Raw genomic sequence first — 17,714 nt, 5'->3', positions numbered from 1 at the left:
GAAACTGAAAAAAGAAAATTGACAAATATCAGATATGTATTTAAAAAAACAACTTATAATTTACAAACTTAAAAAGTTAAAATTTAGAAATAAAGGAAGATCCAAGAAGGCCCAAGGGCCAAGACCCAAAACAGAGAAATCTGGCAGATTCATACATTAAAGTTCAAATGGTGGTCGAAACATTCTGCCAGACTCTTATCAAAGTTATGACTAGAAAGAACTTAAGAAGGTCTTTTTGCTATGAAAATCTACTGAAGGAGATTGGTTTGACAGTTTTACTTGAAAGTAGTAAAACTGGTTTGGCATGTAGTCAACTGAAAATGAAACGTGTCCCTTTTAAGTTTTGATTTGTAAAGCCAAACAACAGGATGAGGAAAGGCTCCACACTAGTGGCTAGACAGTATGAATTTCAGATTCATGAGAAGTTGATTATTCTAATTAGTTCCCATGGGACATGGGTCATGACTCATGCATTAGTGACTTACACTGTACAGTCTTACAATTACAAATTACAAGTTTACAACATGTGCTGATAATTCCAGGGACCAGAAGTAATAGGCTAATAGCTCATATGTTGGACTGTGTAAGCCCCCCAAAGCTTCAATTTAATAAGTATTTGACCAAATGGCGGACTGCAAGGAGAAGTCGATATTTTACTATTTTATAAGTTACTCCTGGTTTCCATTTTCTGAAAAATATATCTGCTTGCAAAAAGAGGTCGACAGTTTCTTAATATTTATCAGTCTCTTGAGTCTTAGTATGTACTATGTGCAAGCTTCTGCCCTAACATGCTCTTTCTTGATTTCTCTAGAGTCTATGTCTATTCATGAGTCAATATGGTAGACTGTGGGGTATTTCCCTAATGTTTTGAGTCTTGACCATGTTGGAGACAATTTACTTAGGCTGTTGAACATTGTCATCGACTTCAAACTCAAAGTTTCAAACATGAACCAGGTGATTATGAGCCAAAGGAGAGGTAACGAGTTACGATTCACGAAACATAAGAAATAAACATATAAATGAGGGGACTTTCACCACTAAACTGCTTAAAATAAACATATAAACGAGGGGACTTTCACCGCTAAACTGCTTAAAGACTAAAATGTGTGCTCCACTGAATACAGAATGATAACACCACCACTGTTTAGTATATACCAGGACCAACGATGCTTCGACGGCATTCAGAACACTGCACTGTGCAGCTATATCTCTCGGCGGCGATGACACTAGAGTCTGGACAGTCAACTTCTCAGCGGCGATGACAATCGGTGGCAGCACTCGTGACTTGTCGTTTAGGTTAGGGTAAAGTTGTAAACCGTAAGTTGTAACACTTTAAAATCTAAAGTAATGTGTTAAAAAATGCAATCCAGCTTCACTGTTCCCGGTGGGCAAGGCGTGCATTTAAAAAAACGTTTTGATTTATGCCAAAACGTATCACGATTGCAGGCAAACGTATTTTTTTTAAAATGGGAGGGTTTTTTTGTAAAAACACCTGAAAAATGGCTGTAAAAAAATGGGAAGTTTCCAAAAACAAAAACGGCACCAAATACGTTTTTCCGACGTTTTTTCGCTGTTTTGACTGTGGATACGGATCCAAAACGGAAAATGGCGTTTTGGGTTTTCAGGTAGCCGTTTCCGGAAACTTAGGTTTTCCCACATTGGGTTTTTCCGGGGACTGATTGTCCAAAATTCTTGTGTCAATGTGTTGATTCTTGTGCATATGTCTGTTTCTGTATTACTGTGTGATATCTGCAGCAATATTTATTTTAATGTTTATTGAAGTGATTTCATAAATAACTTATTGTGGAATAAGTAGGAAAAGTAAATCAGTTGCTGCAGTGATAGAATTTTCGCATGGTATCAGAGCGAGTAATCAGAGACAGGAAGGGAAAATCAGTTATGGGTCGAGACCACGATGCAGAGGTATCCACGTCAGGGGACTCACACAGATTTTCAGAAGATTGCACAAGAGATAGAGATTTCGATTTCTCTATGTTGGCTTCCAGGCTGGAAGAATAAGTGGCGTGTATGACTAGTGCTGCATCATCAGAAGTATGGTATATAGACAGTGGAGTCTCGTGGCATATGACGGGAATCAGGAGTGTTTCTCAGAATATCAAGAAGAGAAGATGAACTTTCAGATCACCATGGGGAACAAGGCAAAGTGTAATCTAGTAGGAAAGGGTACCATAGTTTTTCAGACAGAATCAGGAGAATGGTTCCATGCTACAAATGTGCTGCATGTACCAAGATTGGGGATGAACTTACTTTCTGTGTCGCAACTACAAGGCAAGGGCTATGACGTCTACTTCATCAAGGAAAAGGTATACGTCAAACACCCGAGCTGGAAAAAGAAAGTGCAGATCGGGATCAAAAGTAATCGGTTGTATAGATTACAACTAGAATCACCAATGGCACTAATAGGCAGTCATGGAGACAAGGACTTGAATGAACTATGGCACAGAAGAATGGGTCACTTGCACCATGGAGCTCTGAGAATTCTCAGGAGCACTGTAACAGGAGTTCCGGATCTGAGTACGGAACGAGATGATGTATGCAGGGGATGTGCTCTAGGAAAGTATGCCAAGGCAACGTTTCCTAGGAGCAAACACAGGGCCAAGAGTGTACTAGGATTGATACACTCAAATATCTGCGGACCTATGTCCGTCAAATCTCTCAGTGGTGCCGAGTATTTCCTTGCCTTTGGTGACCACTCAAGGAAAACTTGGATTTATTTTCTGAAAACCAAGGATGAGGTTTTCTGTCGATTCAAGGAGTTCAAGGCTCTGGTGGAGAATCTGACTGGGAAGAAAATAAAAGTTTTGCGCTCAGATAATGGTGGAGAATATGTCGATAAGGACTTCACTGATTTTTGCGCTAAGGAGGGCATCAAAAGAGAGTGGACAACTCCCTACAATCCGGAGTAGAATGGGGTAGCAGAAAGAAAGAACAGGACTATTGTAGAAGCAGCTAGGGCCATGATGTATGATCAGGATATGCCAAAATTCCTGTGGGCAGAAGCATGCAACACAACAGTCTATGTTCAGAACAGGACTCCTCATCGGGCATTGGGCAAGATTACTCCAGAGAAAGTCTTCACAGGGAAGACACCTGAAGTCAGTCATTTCAGGATATTTGGGAGTTTAGCATATTGCCGCATACCCGAAGAAAAGAGGAAGAAGTTGGATCAAACTGCGGAAAAGGGATATCTGGTGGGATATAGCGAGAACACTAAGGCATACAGAATCTATCTTCCAGGGAGCAGGAAGGTAGTAGTACGACGAGATGTAAAGTTCATGGAGGACAAGGCTTTCAGAAGATCTCACGAGATGCCTTTCGAGGAGCAGTTGAAAGAGGAGCCATTGGTTATGTCTCTTCAACCAACAGAAGTGAAAAATTCTTCCTCAGGTCAGGAAGATTCTCAGGATGAGGAGGAGGAGCAAACAGAAGCACCTGCTGGCAGAGGAAGAACTAGCAACGAACTTCGTCAGATTCTGCGAGATGCAGAGGACTTTATCGGTGCGCCAAGAAACAGTAAGAGGGAGCGAAAACAGCCAGATAGATATCAGGCATTAGTAGCTCAGGATGGAGAGCCTGCTAGTTTCAAGGAGGCAGCTCAACATCAAGTCTGGCTAGATGCGATGATAGAGGAGTATAACTCCATAATGGTGAACGATGTCTGGGAGGCAGTGCGAAGGCCTCAAGACAGATCAGTGGTAGGTTCAAGATGGATCTACAAGATCAAATACACTGCAGACGGCGGTGTTGAGAAATAAAAGGCCAAGTTTGTGGCTAAGGGGTATGCTCAAAAGGAAGGGATTGACTATGAGGAGACCTTTGCTCCAGTAGCCAAGTATACATCTATTAGGACCGTGATATCTCTTGCAGCCCAGATGGGATGGGAGATCCATCAAATGGATGTCCAAATGACATTTCTGAATAGGGTAATAGAAGAAGAGGTATACATTGAACAACCAGAGGGCTTTGAAACTCATGAGAAGAAGTCTCATGTATGCAGATTGAAGAAAGCCTTGTATGGGCTGAAGCAGGCACCGAGAGCATGGTATGGTCGAATAGATGGCTACTTGCAGAAGATGGGATTTGTCAAGAGTGACGTGGATCCGTATCTCTACTATCTGGTCATAGAGAATGAGCCGCTAATCTTAGTATTGTATGTGGATGATCTCTTTCTGACAGGATAATCTAGACTCATTGGGGACTGCAAGAAGAATCTAGCCACAAAATTTGATATGAAGGATTTGGGATGAATGTACTACTTCTTAGGGTTGGAAGTTTGGCAGTAGAAAGGAGAAATCTTCCTTGGGCAAGGGAGGTATGTTATAGAAATCCTGAAAAGATTCGGGATGGAGGGCTGTAGACCTATGGCTACGCCAATGATCACCAACTGGAAGAGGATTGATGCATCAGAAGACAAGGATGTTGATCCCATCCTATACAAGCAGCTCATAGGGTCCCTTATGTATCTGATCAATACCAGGCCAGACATTTGCTATGCTGTCAACACCCTCAGTCAGTTCATGGTGGAACCAAAGAGGGCACATTGGGCAACAGCCAAACACGTTCTCAGGTATTTACAGGGAACAGTCGATTATGGGCTCTTGTACACCAAGGGTAAGGATATCAGTTTGAGTGGATTTACTGATGCAGATTGGGCAGGAAGTTCAGTGGATCGGAAAAGTACCTCTGGGTACTATTTCAACATTAGATCAGGAATGACCTCTTAGTGGAGTAGTAAACAGAAGTCCGTGGCTCTGAGCTCATCTGAGGCAGAATATATGGCAGCAAGCACAACTTCGTGTGAGGCCATATGGCTTAGAAAATTGTTGGTGAACCTATTAAGAAGGAATATAGAGGTGACCAAGATCATGTGCGATAATTAGAGTTGCATCAAGCTCTCTGAGAATCCAGTGTTTCATGATAGGTCGAAGCATATTAATATCCGGTGTCACTTTGAAAGAGACTGTGTCCAACAAGGAGCTATACAGTTGAGCTACACTCCTACAGGAGAACATGTGGCAGATATCCTTACCAAGGCCCTTGGAAAGACAAAGTTTGACTACTTCAGAGAAAAGATGGGGATGGTAAAGAACCCATTTCAGAAGTAGAAATGGGAGTGATAGCAGCACGGATGAAGAGGGAGTTGCAGTGCGGATGCAGTGCTGGGAGAAAGGACCAGCAACAACACATATGCAGCAGTGGCAGTGGTAGTAGCACAGCCATGGGCATTAGTACAGGATACAACAGTGTAGAAGATGTTGGGCAGGGAGGCTTAGCATTAGCATAGGGATCGATGCCAGATGATCAGGGTGATACTCAGTGAGGAGTATTACTAAAGAACAGCCCTCGCTAAGAGGGAGTGTTGATTTGAGGTAGCATCGAATGTGCTCTAGCCACGAAACTTGGTGGAGAGGGTAAGGCACATGAGATCTCCAATACTCAGAAAGGGTTTGGCTAGATTCGAAATAGTTTGGGAGATATTAAAATAATTAATATTTTTAATGGAGTCCTAAAGTCTAAACTTAAGGAAATTAAAATATTAATGTGAATTAATATAAAACTGTGTTAGAATGGTCCAAAAGACATGGATCAAGCCAGATCTAATCTTATCCGTCGATTAGGGACTTAATCTCGGCTGTTGATTTGTCAACGAGAAAAGTATAAGAGGAGGCTTGAGGGTCACTTGGAGAACACACTAAGAGAGACCAGTTAGTTCAATTTCTGGAGCGGGATTAGCTGAGAAATTGAACCAGTGGTTTGGTGAGCTGTCAGGAGGTAGCAAGTACGGAACAGAGAGACGAGATCAGCCACTAGAGATTAGCGCAGAGGCAGGAGAGGCAGACACAGAGGCAACAGGAGAAGATCGGCACAGAGGCAGGACATGCATACGCAGAGGCAATAGGAGAAGATCAGCGCAAAGGCAGACGCAGGGCACTTCAGGCAAACGCAGAGGCAGCAGGAGACTGTGCAATCACTAACTGGGCCTGCGTGGGTGACGTAGAGAGGCCCAGGGCTGATGCAGAGGGTTTGAGAGGCACGTAAAGGTTAGTAAGGCTGACGCTGGGATTGGGAGAAGTGTTGGAGAATTTTTTCTCTCTGTGGGTAAGCCAGATTGGCACCTTGTTGTACTGAAGAATTGCTAAATAATAAAATCCTCCCTTGTTGCACCGGTTTTCCCACATTGGGTTTTTTCGGGGACTGATTGTCCAAAATTCTTGTGTCAATGTGTTGATTCTTGTGCATATGTTTGTTTTTGTATCACTGTGTGATATCTGCAGCAATATTTATTTTAATGTTTATTGAAGTGATTTCATAAATAACTTATTGTGGAATAAGTAGGAAAAGTAAATCAGTTGCTGCAGTGATAGAATTTTCACTAGTTTTTTAGATTATCAGGAAGAAAGAATGATTTTTCAGATCACTATGGGAAATAAGGCAAAGTGTACCCCAATATGAAGAGGTATTGTAGTCTTTCAAACTGAAGCAGGAGAGCAACTTCGAGCAACCAATGTGCTGCATGTGCCAGGATTGGGGATGAACTTACTCTCCATATCTCAACTTCAAAAGAAGGGCTATGACGTTTTCTTCATTAAGAAGAAAATATATGTCAAACACCCGAGTTGGAAAAGGAAGGCCCAGATTGGAATCATAAGTAACAGGCTGTACAGATTATAGCTAGAATCACCAATGGCACTGATAGACAGCAATGGAGACAAATATTTGATTGAACTATGGCACAGGAGGATGGGACACTTACACCATGGGACTCTGAGAATTCTCAGGAAAATAGTATTAGGGGTTCCAGAACTAAGTACCAAACGAGATGATGGATGCAGAGGGTGCACGCTCGGCAGGTATGTTAAAGCAACGTTTTCGAGAAGTAACAATAGAACTAAGAGTGTGCTAGGATTGATACACTCAGATTTCTGCGGACCGATGTCTACAAAAGCGCTTAGTGGGGCCGAATACTTCATCACCTTCATTGATGACCATTCCAGGAAGACTTGGATCTACTTTCTAAAAACCAAGGATGAGGTTTTTGGTCGATTCAAAGAGTTCAAAGCTCTAGTGGAAAATCCGACAGGAAAGAAGATAAAAGTGTTGTGTTTAGACAATGGTGGAGAGTATGTTGACAAGGACTTCACCGATTTTTACGCTAAGGAAGGCATCAAAAGAGAGTGGGTAGCTCCCTACAATTTGGAGCAGAATGGGGTAGTAGAAAGGAAAAATAGGACTATTGTGGAAGCAACTAGGGCAATGCTATATGATCAAGATATGCCCAAATTCCTGTGGGCAGAAGAATGCAACACAACAGTTTATGTCCATAACAGGACTCCACATAGGGCATTGGGCAAAATCACTTCGGAAAGGGTCTTCACCATGAAGACACCTGAAGTCAGTCATTTCAGGATATTTGGGAGTTTAGCGTATTGCCATATACCTGAGGAAAAGAGAAAGAAATTAGATCAAACTGCTGAAAAATGATATCTTGTGGGATATAGAGAGAATGCTAAGGCATAGAGTCTATCTTCCAGGGAGTAGGAAGGTAGTAGTTCGGCGGGATGTAAAGTTCATGGAGGATAGAGCTTTCAGGAAATCCCGAGAAATGCCTTTCGAGGAGCAGTCGAAAGACGAGCCATTGGTCCAACCACTTCGACCAACAGAAACTAGTACCAAAAATTCTCCTAAAGACAAAGATTCAGAATAGGAAGAAGACAAAGAGCGGATAGATGTGCCACTACCAGTGGAAAAAGCGCCGGGAACTTCGATAGATTCTACAAGATGCAAAGGACTTCATTGGTGCACCTAGGAATAATAAAAGGTAACGAAGACAACCAGACAGATACCAGGCCTTAGTAGCTCAGGTTGGGGAACCTTTTAGTTTTCAGGAGGCTGTTCAGCATCAAGTATGGGTAGATGCTATGGTGGAGTACAACTTTGTAATGGTCAATGATGTCTAGGAAGTGGTACTTAGGCCTCAGGACAAGTCTATGGTAGGTTCGAGATGGATCTACAAGGTCAAATATGTTGCAGACGATAGTGTGGAGAAATACAAAGCCAGGTTTGTGGCTAAGAGGCATGCTCAGAAGGAAGGGATAGAATACGAAGAAACCTTCGCCCTAGTAGCCAGGTATACTTCTATTAGAACCGTGATATCTCTTGCAACACAAATGGGGTGGGAGATCCATTAGATGGATGTCAGGACGACATTCTTGAACGAGGTAATTGGAGAGGAAGTATACATTGAATAGCCAGAGGGTTTTGAGACACATGAGAAGAAATCTCATGTATGCAGATTAAAGAAAGCCTTGTATGGGCTTAAACAGGCACCTAGAGCATGGTACAGTCGAATTGATGGCTACCTGCAAAAGATGGGGTTCGTCAAGAGTGATGTAGACCGTAATCTCTACTATCTTGTTGTAGAGAATGAGCCTCTAATCCTAGTGTTATATGTGGATGATCTTTTCCTGACAGGATCATCCAGGCTCATCAAAGACTGCAAGAAGAACCTAGCCACAGAATTCAACATGAAGGATTTGGGACAGATGCATTATTTCCTAGGGTTGGAAGTTTGGCAGCATAAGGGTGAGATCTTCCTTGGACAAGGGAGATATGCTACAGAGATCTTGAAGAGATTTAGGATGCAGGATTGTAGACCTATGGCTACTCCAATGATCACCAACTAGAAGAAGATTGATGCATCAGAAGATAAAGACGTTGATCCCACCTTGTACAGGAAACTTATAGGGTCCCTGATGTATCTGGTCAATACTAGGCCAGACATTTGTTACGCTGTCAACACCCTCAGTCAGTTCATGGTGGAACCCAAGAGGGCGCATTGGGTAGCAACCAAACATGTTCTCAGGTATATACAAGGAACAATCGAGCATGGACTGTTGTACACCCAAGGCAATGGCATCAGGTTGATTGGGTTCATTGACGCAGATTGGGTTGGAAGTTCAGTAGGTCAAAAAAGTACAATTGGTTACTGTTTCAACATTGGATCAGGAATGACCTCCTGGTGTAGTAGGAAACATAAATTTGTTCTCTGAGCTCAGCTGAAGCAGAATATATGGCAGCTAGCACAGCTTCATGCGAAGCCATATGGCTTAGGAAACTGCTTGTGAATGTATTCAGGAGAAGGATGGAAGCAACCAGGATCTTGTGTGATAATCAGAGTTGCATCAAGCTCTCTTAGAATCCGGTATTTCATGATTGGTCGAAGCACATTGATATTAGGTGTCACTTTGTCAGAGACTATGTCCAACGAGGAGCAATGCAGTTGAGGTACACTCCTACAGGAGAACAGGTGGCAGACATCCTTACCAAGGTTCTAGGAAGAACAAAATTTGTTTATTTCAGAGAGAAGATGGGGATGGTGAGGAATCCATTTCAATAGCATAAATGGATAAGTGTTGGGAGTTGCAGTGCAACAGTTAGCAGTGGCAGGGCTATGGGTAGCATGATGCAGCATGTTGAGAGGGAGATGTAGTACAAATGTGACAGTGGCAGTGGCAGTGTCATGGGCAGCAGTACAGGAAGCAGTAGTGCAGGGGATGTGAGGCAACAGCCCAAGCATCAACACAGGTATTGATGCAAAAGATCAGTGTGATGTTTCTATGGTGAAGCATTACTAGAGCACATTCCTCGCTAAGAGGGAGTGTTGAATTTTGGTAGCAGAGGATGTGCTTTAGCCATGAAAATTGGTGGAGAGGCTAAGGAACATGAGATCTCCAAGACCCAGAAATCGTTTTGAGAAAATCCACCTGGATGAGGAGTTATTAAAATAATTAATTTTTTTAATGGGTTCGTAATTCTAAACTTAGGAAAATAAAAATATTAATGAGCATTAATAAAGACAAGGGTGAGAAGCTTCTAAGAGACGAGGATGAAGTCTGTTTTAATCTTTAGCCGTTGATTAGAGACTTAATCTCGGTCGTTGATTCATCAACAAGAAAATATAAGAGAAGACTTGAGGATCATTTGGAGAGACACCGGCAGATACTCAATATCTCAAGGAAAATTGATTCTCAAGAGAGGAGATCGATTTCAGAGGGAGAGTTGTAAGGTGGAGGAAGAGGAGGGCATCAGCAGCAGGCTGTGTCTAAGGAGTAGGTGACGCAGGGACAGTGAGAGATAGCGCAGAGAGAGATGCAGTCCAGAGGTGAGACGTAGCCCTCACGCAGGTTGACGCAGAGGGACGCATAGCTACTCAGAGCCACGTAGAGTGATGCGGGAGTGGGAGAAGGGTCTCCAAATTGTTAGAAAGTTGCAGAGGGAAAGTCTCAAGTGTTTTCTTTCCTTGTAAAAAAAATTGTTGATGAAGATCAGTGTTGCACACATCGCGATCGGGATTTAATCGGCGCCGGGAAAAAAGCGGAAAAAATCGTTAAAATCGGGAAAAAATCGGAAAAAAGCGGGAAAAAATCGTTTGGCACAAAATATTCATTTTTTTCATTTTTTTTCAATTTTTTTAATATCTAAACCATCTACAACATAAAATAAATACATTGACACATAAATATGATAAAAAAACTAATATATAAGATGTTTAATATCATTTCTAGCGCTAAAATCACACATAACATTGAATCATGTCCTGAATAGTAAGTCCTGAGTCCCAAGTCCAACTCAGCCTCAAAATATCAACAAAAAATATGATAATGTATCTCATCATGTCATAATGTCATATACAATAAAATGAAAGTCTAATCCTATTGATTTCCTCTGCCCCTCTTGCGAGAAAATGGCACAACTTTCTCTTTCCCTCTAGATGTAGAAGCTGGTGCCTGTGGTGGTGGAAATGGCAGTGGAGTCTAACGTGCTCTAGAAGCTGAAGAACTAGTAGTAGCAGCTACAGGAGGCTGAGGTGGACGGAGACCACGTCCTCTACTGGTGGTAGTGGTGGTAGCCCGGGTAGGCGGTGTCACCTCCTCCTCCTGCTCCTCCAACTCCTCCTGCTCCTGCTCTGCTCCTGCTCCTGCTCCTCCTCCTCCTCCTCCTCCTCCCCCTCATCTTGCACTAACCAATCCTCAGTGGGATCCATGAGAGGCCTCTCGGTCTCAACCCTCCATTCAGCAGTGGTGTCAAATTTCAATCCCATCCAATGAGATGGCTTCCGTATCAGGTGTCTTCTCTAGTTGTTTCACCCACAATCGAAGATTGTAGTAGACATAGACCATGTCATTAAGTCTATGGGACTCCAACCTGTACAAAGTTCATGAAATAATAAATTAATAATTAATATTATAAAAAAAATATTGTTTAAAACTTTAATGAATTCAAAAATTTATTTGGAAATTTGCAATATTTTAAATGTTTAAGTGTTAACCTATTGCGCTTCTTGTTGTGTATTTTTTCAAATACACTCCAATTGCGCTCACATCCCGAGGAGCTGCATGTTTGGCTGAGGATGCGCACGGCAAGATTTTGCAAAAGGGGTACTCTGCCACCATACATCTTCCACCATGCGTCTACAACAAAATTACAAAGAAAATTTTAAATAAACATAAGAAAAAAATGGAATTTGAAGAAACAATGAAATTTGAAACAAAGTTACAAAGTACATACTACAAACTAAAAAATACCTGGCATTTTAACCGTCCTATCAATGACAGCCATCTCAAAGCCAAATGTGCCAGCTGACAACTTATATTGCTCAATTTGTCTAGAGACCTCCATACGTTCTTCTGGAGTTCTCACCATCTTCTGGACACAGGTTAATAATCCTTCCACGACCTCAACATCAAAATTAAACCCACATGCATAAGAAAATGCAGGGTTCAGGAAAAGGCCAGCAGCATGAATGGGACGATGGAGTGTGTTGTTCCATCGCTCATCAATGACGTTCCATAGAAGGAGTTGTCTCTGGAACCCATCATCTCCCTTGTCATCATAGTAGGACCGAATGGCTTCTTTGGCCCTATCCATGGCTTCATACAAATAGCCCATTGCGGGCTTCTCAGCATCAACCAACCGAAGAACCTTTACCAAAGGTTCTGTAACAGCGCACACCTCCTGCACTCCCGCCCAGAAGTCTTCCTGGTATGAAACTAGTCTGCAGACGGCCTCTCCTTCTGGTTTGCGGCTCATTGACGAAGCACGCCACTCCTCTGAAAGAAACATTCTCTTCAAATCCCACATAGAATTCAAGAGGGATTGAAGAGATATGAAACTCGTCGCAAACCGTGTAATGGCGGGGCGCACCAACTCTTTGTTGTTGGTGCATTTTCTCATCAAGCTAAGCACAGATGTGTGATTGTAAATAAATTTTGTGATGTTTTTTGATGAGTCAACAACCTCTTTGACAAAGGGAATTTTCCCAATGTCCTCTAACATCAAATCAATACAATGGGCAGCACAAGGTGTCCAAAATAAAGTAGGATGCCTGTCCATAAGCATTCTACCAGCAGCAACATAATTTGCAGCATTGTCCGTTATGACTTGGACAACATTTTCTGCACCCACCTCCAAAATAAACACATCCAGCAAATCACATAAAGTTTTTGCATCTTTGATTTGATGAGTTGCATCAACAGATTTGATAAACATAGTCCCCAAGGGACAACTAACCAAGAAGTTTATAAGGGTTCTCCCCTTTTGGTCAGTCCAACCATCTGACATAACAGTGCATCCTGTTTGTGCCCATGATGCCCTAAAATCCTCCAATCTTTGGGTGCAGTCACGCTTTTCATCTTGAAGAAGCCGGCCTCTGAAATCATGAAGAGAAGGGAGTTTGTACCCCGGGCCAACACTGGCAATAGCATCAACAGTAGGTTGGAAAAATGGATTATTCCTTATAATGCTGAAAGGAATATCACTCCAGAGGAGAAATTTTGTCATCAACTTGTCAGCTTTTTCTTTTTCAGTTCTTTTTAGCATTGAACCAATAGTTGGTTGTGAACCAGGTGTGGTTCGAGGAACAAAATATGATGATGCAGCTACCGGATTGACTGACGCTGCAGTAGAACTTGTGCCACTTGGCCCACTTCCTTCAGCTGACCTTTTTAGTTGCCTTTTGAGTTCTTCTTTGGCGTCTCTAGTGTGCTCTAATTCTCCCAATGCTCTCATGGCTTTTTGGATAATTTCAGCATTTGTCTTTAGATAGGGCCCCACATCACGTCCAGGGATTTGTGCAAGGTGGAACTTCAACCTGTACACCCCCCCGAATATTTCCTTTCCACACAACTTGCAATACAAGTTTTGTCTATCATTCGGAGTTTTAGGGTCACCATATTCCCAGAAAGGATCCAATTTCCTTGGCATGTTTGTTTTTGAATTTTGAATTTGCAAACCTATGGAAAAATAAGGATTAGGAAATAGGAATTTAGGATTACATAAATGATAATAGTAAATACAAATTACAATTTAGCATTTGCAAAATTACAAGCTAATTATTTCCAAAATCCCAATTTCTAAACCCAAGTTACCCAACCAAATGCCAAAAAACAATGAAAAATAAAAAAAAATAAACAATGTTTAAAGAAAATGAGAAAATAAAAATAAAAAATTGGTTCTCATAGTCATAACAAATAACCCATCCCAAATCAATGAAAAATTTCCAAAAATTCTTTAAAAACAATGAAAAACAAGGTTTTTATAGAACCAAAACAAAAAAAAATTAATCTACATACCTGGTTTATGGACAAATTGGCGATCTTGGCTTGGATTCCTCCTAAAATCGCTTTGATTCGCTCCCACAACCGACGGCAACCCTCTCCCTCACTTCTTCTCCTCCTCCTCCGCGCGGACTGCTGAATGAATTAAAAAAAAATCGATTTTCCCATATAAAACCCCGCTGCCCGCGCCCTCCACGATTTTTATTGAAAAAATCGCGATTTTTTCGAAAAAATCGCGATTTTTTCGATAAAAATCGTTATAAAAAAAAGGTGGCGATTTTTATGTAAAAAATCGCGATTTGAATCGGCTAAATGAAAAAATCGCGCTTTTACGATAAAATCGCGATTTTATCGCGATTTTAACAACACTGATGAAGATTAATAAAACCCTCATATGCTGCACTGGTTTTCCCACATTGGGTTTTCCGGGGATAATTGTCCAAAAACAACTGTGTTGATGTGATTGGTTCTTGTGCATGTATTTTCCTCTGTGTAATTATGTGATGACTGCAGTAGAATTTATTTTAATATTTGCTAAAGGGATTTCGTAAATAACTTGTCAAGAATAAGTAGGTGAAATAAATCAGTTGCTGCAGTAGAATTTCAGTTTAGAAATTTTCACAGAGACAAAAAAAAGCTATCCAGTGAAAGGAATTGGGTCTATATCATTGGAGCTCGAGTCAAGTGGAAACATTCACCTCAACAACATCTTATATATTCCAGGTTTGAAGAAAACTTTACTTTCTATTTATTGTCTAGAGGATAAGGGTAATAGAGTTGCTTTTGTTGATGGAAAGGTTTTGGTTTGGGATAAGGGCTCTAGTATTAATGAAACAAGGATGATTGGGTTCGTGAGGGAACATTGTATAGACTCTATACACCTCTAGCTCAAGCCTTATTTCACTTGGAAGTGAGTCCTTCCGAACTATGGCATAGAAGGTATGGACACCTTCATTATAATATTTTTCCATCTATGAGTCAAATGGTTAATGGCATCCTCGAAATAAAGGAAGATCATGAAGGAAGCTATAAGGGATGTGCTCAAGGAAAGAATGTAAAGAAGCCATTTGCAAGTAGTGAAACTAGATCTAAAGAAATTTTGGATCTCATACACTCAGATGTATGTGGACCTATGGCATTCAAGTCTCTTGGTGGGCATCAGTAATATGTAACTTTCATTGATGATTTATCAAGGAAGACTTGGTTATACCTTCTCAAGAACAATGATGAGGTATTCGAAAAGTTTCAGGAGTTAAAGAATCAAGTACAAAATCTAACCAAGGGAAAGATCAAAATTTTAAGGCCAGATAATGGTGGGGAATACGATTAAAATTGGCAACTAGGGCCAAATTCCACTTTGGACAACTCATTTGATGGAGATGATTATTGCATTGAAATCCTCTTTTTGAGAGGACCAAAATTGACCTAAATATCATTAAATTTGGATAAGCATAAAGGTGTTTTTGAATTTATGCCCACATGTGCAAATTATCAAGGTTAGCCACATTATCATGTAGGCTCATGAAGCCCAAGAGACATGTCACTTCATCAACAACTTTTATAAATATGAGAAACCTCAAACCTCATTTGGCATCATCTCATCGCACACATTCTTCTCCCTCCTCATTTGATTGGTTCGTACAGCGATTGGGCAGCTAGATTCTCTCACACGTGTGGCAAGGAGGAGGACAAATTGCAGGGCCGAAATCTGAGCCTGTTGCAGGTTTGACCAGCATTGACCAGGGGTGTTTTGACCACATTGGATTGTGATTTTCTACTAGGATTTCGATCTTTGGAGGCCGCACCTATTTGCACAAAAACCAAGGTATTATGGGCACATTGACCAGGGCTGACCGCAGAGTTGACCATAGGGATGCCTGCAGAATTTGACCAAGTTTGACCGTTGTTTTCATGATTGTTTTGGGCTAACTTTGACCACCTTAGAGGGCCGAGTTTGACTGGATATGACTGAGCTACTTTAAGGATAGTTTGTCATTGCTTTGACCAACGTTGACTTTTTGGTTAGGGTTGTTGACTGCTGCTTAAAATTTCAGATTTGACAGGGCTGCTTTAATCATCATTTGGAAAGTCAATTTTGACATTATTGTACTGTCTCTCCATTGAACATATGATATAATAACAAGAAGAATTGATCAAAGGGTTTTCCCCATATTGGGGTTTTTCCCTGTCATTCGCTAAATCTGGTGTTCTCTTGTCTTCTGCATTTTGTTATTCATGCTCTATCTACAGTTACTGTCAATGTGATTTGTGGTTAATGTGATTGCTTATGGAAAACTAAATTGGAAATTTTCATTGGGCTACTAAAAGGACATTGAAGTAATTGTGCTAAGAATAGAACGTACCATTGTTAACTAAAATTAACAAATACACATCAAAAGAATTAATAGCTTTCTACAAGGAAACGAGAGTCAAGAGGGAGCTCATTGTTCCCTATAATCCTGAACAAAATGGAGTAGCAGAAAGGAAGAACCTTACTATTGAAGAATATGTTAGAGTTATGCTTCATGACCAGGATACCCCTTAGTTCTTGTGGGGAGAGGCATGTATGACAGTTGTTTACTTGCAGAACCAAAGTCCTCACAGGATCCTCAATAACATGACACTGGAAGAAGCATTTACAAGAAAGAAGCCAAGTGTGGATCATCTTCGTATATTTGGGTGTCCTATGTACATTCATGTACCCAAGGATAAAAGAAAGAAGCTAGATCCTACCAGTCTAAGGGGCATCTTTGTTGGGTATAGTGCTTCATCTAAAGCATACAAAATCTACATTGAGGATCGTTGAATTCAGGTAGGCAGGGATGTCATCTTCGATGAAAACATAGCTTACAAGAAATTGAAGGATGTTCTAGTTGACTCTTATGAAGAAGAAGTTCCTATCTTTTAGGATCTTTCTAGGGATAATGATGGTCAAGAAGTGGGACCTACTCAAGAAGATGTTGAAGGTCCTTGTGAGCCTATACAACAAGTAATTGTTCCATAAAATTGGAAGAGGCATGTTTGGTTGAAATCTACTCTTCAAGAGGCAAAATGACATACAACATCAGGGACATTTAGGGAAAGAAAGAGACCAAAGAGGTATTTTGGATATACTGCATACATGACAAAGTTGATTGATGAAAAACCTCCCTCCTATGAGAATGTAGCTAAGCATCAAGAATGGAGGAGTGCTATGCAGGAAGAATACCGGTCCATTATGAAGAACGATGTATGCAAGATTGTCCCTAGGCCAAGTGACAAATCGATAGTCACTTCAAAATGGAATTAGAAGATAAAACATGCTACAGATGGGAGCATCAAGAAGTATAAAGCAAGTTTTGTAGCAAGGGGCTTCTCACAAAAAAAAGGGATTGACTGTGAAGAATCCTTTGCTCCCACAGCTAGGTATACGAAAATAAGAGGATGATTAATTTTTCCAACCCTCTAATATTTAGCCATAGTGTCTAAACTATGAGGGACCATGGACTAAATATTTTTTACATGAAATACTACATTTCTAACCCATGAAGGGGGAACACCCGTTCGTTATAGACCCTCAACATTTACCCATCTCTGCGACACACAATATGATCTAGTAGACTAAATGATTTGTAATAAAATAATCTAACCAACTAGTTAGAATTATTCCCAAATCAGTTTTACAGAGACTCGATAAAAGACACCAGGACTCATTTAAAATCCTAACGACAAAATCCACCCTAGCTTTGGGGTGAGGCTAGATGGAAAAACTCTGTCGATCATTCATGTTTAGAAACACACATGAATCGGTGAGACTAAAAGCTTCTTAGGATAGAAATCATCATCAAAAAAAATAATTTTACCTAGGTTGTTACATACATTTGTCTTACTAAGATCATTTACGTTACAAAATGCAGAATGGGTTTACAAAACTCTAGTGTACATATAGTTGATAATGATGAATCTGTGGATCATCTGAATGCTCAGACATGATGGAAATCCATGCGCGAAAAAATGTATAGCTATGGGGTAGTTGACATGGAGTGGTCAACATCTGGCTCTACCTGGGGACGTGTTGCTTCATTGAAGGAATGTGAG

The 17,714-nt window shown here is 40.9% G+C and overlaps 2 protein-coding genes across 6 annotated transcripts in view; one reads left to right on the top strand and one right to left on the bottom strand.

The window, feature by feature from the left end:
* Positions 1–17,714, top strand: part of LOC149149301 (transmembrane protein-like protein) — a 483,547-nt gene that overhangs the window by 264,788 nt on the left and 201,045 nt on the right. The window lies entirely within an intron of this gene.
* LOC149149302 (uncharacterized) lies at positions 11,130–13,105 on the bottom strand. Its single transcript, XM_089441043.1, has 2 exons — positions 11,351–13,105; positions 11,130–11,226 (listed from the first exon to the last, which is right to left on the bottom strand). Exon 1 carries the CDS (start codon positions 13,087–13,089, stop codon positions 11,596–11,598), a length of 1,494 nt encoding a protein of 497 aa, XP_089297169.1. The 5' UTR covers positions 13,090–13,105; the 3' UTR covers positions 11,130–11,226; positions 11,351–11,595.

The sequence above is a fragment of the Pinus tabuliformis genome, chromosome 9 (genome assembly GCF_031772625.1).
Source record: "Pinus tabuliformis cultivar Carrire ecotype Pingquan chromosome 9, CPIR1, whole genome shotgun sequence".
Classification (NCBI taxonomy): domain Eukaryota; kingdom Viridiplantae; phylum Streptophyta; class Pinopsida; order Pinales; family Pinaceae; genus Pinus; species Pinus tabuliformis.
This window is presented reverse-complemented; position numbering and strand designations above follow the sequence as displayed.

Coding starts and splice junctions, on each gene's coding strand:
- LOC149149302 (XM_089441043.1), bottom strand. CDS start 13,089: ATGAGAGCATTGGGAGAATTAGAGCACACTAGAGACGCCAAAGAAGAA.